This window comes from Lagenorhynchus albirostris, chromosome 4 (genome assembly GCF_949774975.1).
Source record: "Lagenorhynchus albirostris chromosome 4, mLagAlb1.1, whole genome shotgun sequence".
Classification (NCBI taxonomy): domain Eukaryota; kingdom Metazoa; phylum Chordata; class Mammalia; order Artiodactyla; family Delphinidae; genus Lagenorhynchus; species Lagenorhynchus albirostris.
This window is the reverse complement of record NC_083098.1, coordinates 7,379,774-7,384,206: the sequence shown is the minus strand read 5'-3', so window position 1 is coordinate 7,384,206 and position 4,433 is coordinate 7,379,774. Positions and strand designations below refer to the sequence as shown.

Sequence of the window (4,433 nt, the reverse complement as noted above, 5' to 3'; positions counted from 1 at the left end):
AGATTTCTGTTGGGCTACATGTTTTACTGCGGTGACTGATTTCTGTTCTAATTTGGACTCATATTTGCAAACAAGCACTATATGTTATGTTTCAACTTTAAATTTTAAAATAGATCATATGGTCCAGAGCAGAAGCAATGTTCTTAAGTACCTCTGAAAGGTCAAAGGTAGATGATCTATGTAAATTCAGTTAGGGATCAAAATGGCCGGACTTCTTCCAGTGAGAAGAACTGAACTGACAGTCATTGAAAATCTTTCTCTGGAGACTTCTTACAGTAACAGGGGAAAATGTGGGTTCTTGGTCAGTTTCTCAATAAATACAATTTTCTGAAATATCTCAGGGCTTTGTCATACCTTATACCCTCTTTTAACGAAGAAAGTTGTCTTAACTGTTCCCTTATAAAAAGGCACAGAGTAAGAGAATTGAGAATGTTAATTACAAATGAGATAGTGGATTTACAAACTATTAAGAGCTGCAGAAACCTTGCAATACTAAAATATTCTGATTTTTCAAGACTCTCATAACCAATAAGGACCTACTGTGTAGCACAGGGAACTGTACTCAATATTTTATAATAACCTATAATGGAAGAGAATCTGAAGAAGAATATATATATATGAATCACTGTGCTGTACACCTAAAACTAACACAACATTGTAAATCTATACTTCAGTTTAAAATGATTAATTAATTAATCTAATTAAATACAATTTTTTTCCTAAAAAACTAAGAATAACTCTCAATGACTTTCAACTCTTCTAAACTATAAAACATTTTCTTAAACCTTAATCCACCCACTCCTGACACGTTAGGACCTGAGGCAAGACTGCGCTGGAGGCTGAGGCCCTGCCCTCCAGCTCTGGGTCTGCCCTGTGCCCTGTAGGGCCTTGCTTACGGGACGGAACATGGACGCCCAACCATGTAGCCAAGCTCCCGCTTCCCCTGCTGCACACAGATGAGCTTGGCCCCCTGGGGCCTGCAACTGTCACATCTGTGGCTGGGCTAGTCTTCTAGACCATGGTCGTCACCTGGAAGCTTGTTAGAAATGCAGAATCTCAGGTCCCACCCAGACGTACTGAACAGTAGTCTACTTTTTCATAAAATCTCTAGGTGTCTTATGTGCAAGTTAGAGCTCGAGAGCCTTTGCTCTCACGTGGGAGGCTGAGGTCAGAGGCACCCATCTCTTAAGTTTAAGAGCCTCCCTGTTAAAATGCTTTGTTCGTCTTTTGACCTCTGAAGGACTTGAGAAGATTCTCGCCAATGATCAGTTCTGTTCAATTCCTTGTTGGACTTAAGGTCCATTCCAAACTATAGTTGATTTTTCATCTCATACATTTAATTTTTTTCGGTCAGGTAATTTTCCTTAAGCTGTTTTCTTAGTTGGAATGCACCCCACCCACCCTACTCTGTCAATATCACCTGCATCAGGGTGGCCACCTCTTCCGTGAAGCCCACCGCAGTACCCCTGAGGAAGAGCTTCCGTTCTGACCCCATCCTCCTTAGTTAAAAACTCTGGTAGCCCATTCACTGGGTCTGCTCTGGTTATACAATTGAATCCTCCACGAGACTATCAGCTAGCTCCCTGACATAGGAGCTGAGTCCCATTCAGATTTAGATTCTCCATTACCCATAGCTGAGTCTATTAGATTTTAAATAAACACGTGGAATTAAATCTGCCTCTCTTACGTTTATTTTTGTGGCTTCTGCAATTCTCTGCTTGTGCCAGAAAGGATATTAAAATAGTCCTGCAATTTTAATGAAGGTAGATTTTACTCCTGGGTCTTATCACGTTTAGGAAAGTGTATACATTTTGTACTTTCATGCAAAATTGTGCTTGGCACCGACCTGGTGGTCACGAAGGGAAGCAAGGCTGTTCTTCGATGAGAATTCTTGGGCAGCTGGTTCTAGTTCTGTTAGTTAACAGTATTCAAATGGAGGAATTGCTGTAGCTTGGAAAGTAAACCTCAGATATAGGAGGAGTAGAGCTGAAGAAAAAGGAACTTGTGAAAAACGGAATACAGAAGTGTAAAGGAAAGGTAAATTTCTATGACTGGCCCCATCTTCTGGCTCTCCGTGTCCATGGGTTATAACTGGGGAGTCACGGGGGTGTAGAGAGGGGGCAGGAACTTGGAACTGGGAGTCTGTGCTCTAGTTTTGGCTCTTCTGCTAATTAACTGAGCACCTGAGAAACTCACTAAACATTTGTGGGTCTCTGTCGTCACATCTGAAATATGAATAGTTGGTCAATGCTTCTTAACCAGAGAAGAAAGCTAGAAAAATGGGGGGTAGGGGGTCTTGTTTAAAGACACGTGGCCAGGTGGGACACCCAGAAATGCGTATTTGCTGGGTTTGTGATGGGCCCCAAGCATGAGGTGCCTTTCTGATATTCATTTCTGGTTAAGCATCAGTAAATTGGATGCTCTCTTAACATTCCTTCTAGCTCAAATATTCCCCGATTTAATGACTACCAGCCCCGTAGTGAATGCATGGTTAGGAGTCTACGTGTCTGGCAGACACTGCTGGTTGTACCCCTCTTCCTTTAGGAGCAAAACCCCAAGTTTTTGCTCCGCACATGCCTTCCAGAATAGCTATTACATTTCCCAGCTTTCCTTTGGGTATGTCCATGGACTAAGTTCTGGCCAAAGGGAAGTGGTAAGTGCAGATTCTGGGAGCGCTCTTAAAAGACGGAGGTGTGCCTCTTGCTTCTTCTTGCTGACTGGCCTGCATAGATGATAGTGGAAGATGGGCCAGCTGGACATGGGAGCCGCCACAGGAGATGGGAGGGAACCAGGACAGTGTGGGCTGGGTCCAGGACACCAGGGAGTCGTGTCAGGCGGGAACTTACTACCCCCAGGCTTCCTTTATGTGTGAGAGAAAGACATTATTATCTAGTTAAAGTAACTGCAGTTTTGGTCTTACTCTTTCTTTCAGCCAAACCCATTTTAAACTAAAACAATATGGAGCATGAAAAAGACCTTGTGGACTCCAGTTATGCTTCCCAATCTTCATGTCGGCATGAATTGGAATGTCTATTTACTGTGGCTTCTTGTTTTCTACTTCTGTAAGTGCAGTATGTTTATAAGACAGAGAATAATATTGTCTTTTACAGAGAGCACTTCTTTCACAGCCAAAAATTGATGGAGAGGTATCACAATTTTAGGAAACACAGTTTTCTTTTTATGATTTTATCTTATTCTCTACAAATATATATTATTTCCTTGGCATATGCCATATATATATATAAAATTTTTGCCCTCAAAAATGGTCAGTCACCATTAATTTTGTGTGAAATTTGGTAGGACCTGAACTACAGTGAAGAACTATTTAAATTACATATTATTGCTAATAATTGTCATTATTGGCAATGAGCAAACATGTGGTGTTGAGTTTTTTAAACGCTTCTACATTTTTTTTGAAAGTTTGGGCTTTGTCAAGAGCTCATTAGGAAAAACCCTTTAATTCTTTTCCTTCCCATTTGTAGTTGAACAAAAACGCACACCCACACACACCATATATGTATACGATAATGGAATTTGTTTCTTGTGAATTTGCATTTAGCCTGTGAAAATTACCTTTAACGACTTTGAAAGATATTGTGCTTTTTGCACATTTTAAGTTTCTGATGGGGGACAGGGATGAGGGGCAGGGATGGGAGGATGGTGTGCAAAATTCTGGGATTAAAAGTCATGTGAATAATCGTTTCCATTTCCAAACCTTTCTTAATAAATAATGGTAAAATGCCACAGTAGATATTTCAGGCTATTTAATAAAACTCTCTTTCTCTCTCTCTCTCTCTCTCTCCTCTCTCATACACACACACATCACACCCCACAACAAACTCATTCTCACATACAGAATAGAAACTAAACCAAACCAAACCATAGAGAAAGATGATTGGGTGGGGAAAGGAAACGGGGACTATTATGAAGAGCTCTCTCTGTTTACCTTCATTCCTCTCATCCGGGTTCGTGTAGATGGAAGCCAGAGTAAAGAAGGAAAAGATAACAAAAGCCAATAAAATGAATGCCATTTCCAGGTTGGTAAACGGAAGCTCCATGAAAGACCACAAACTTCTTCGCCTGCAATGGAAAGCAAACACTGGCTTAGTATACTCTGGTCCAGGAGAACTTCTTGAGTAATTACTTATTGTAGAATGAGATTTACTAAGACTTTTTAAAGATACTTCTGTGCACCTGGAACAATACACTTGGCACTAGCAGAAATGGAGGGTGCTCTCATTTTTTGAAATTTGACATCAGTATTGGTGTAATTGAACTTAGACTTTGCTGTGTAGACTGGAGGAGAACATGGGAGTCTGAATGGCAGAGTCAATTTATGTTTTATGAGTTTTTTGGACAAAACCCTGGGAGTAAAGATAGAGTATATTTCATATCATGAAGGAAAAAATAATGTTGGTTTCTATCTCACTGAC

General features: G+C 40.6%; 1 protein-coding gene across 1 annotated transcript; it reads right to left on the bottom strand.

The window, feature by feature from the left end:
* Window positions 1-3,720: 3,720 nt before the first annotated feature.
* Window positions 3,721-4,058, bottom strand: SMIM31 (small integral membrane protein 31). The gene is made up of 2 exons (XM_060147486.1): window positions 3,934-4,058; window positions 3,721-3,799 (listed from the first exon to the last, which is right to left on the bottom strand). The coding sequence occupies exons 1-2, from the start codon at window positions 4,056-4,058 to the stop codon at window positions 3,721-3,723; spliced, it is 204 nt and encodes a 67-aa protein (XP_060003469.1).
* Between the last annotated feature and the right edge of the window lie 375 nt (window positions 4,059-4,433).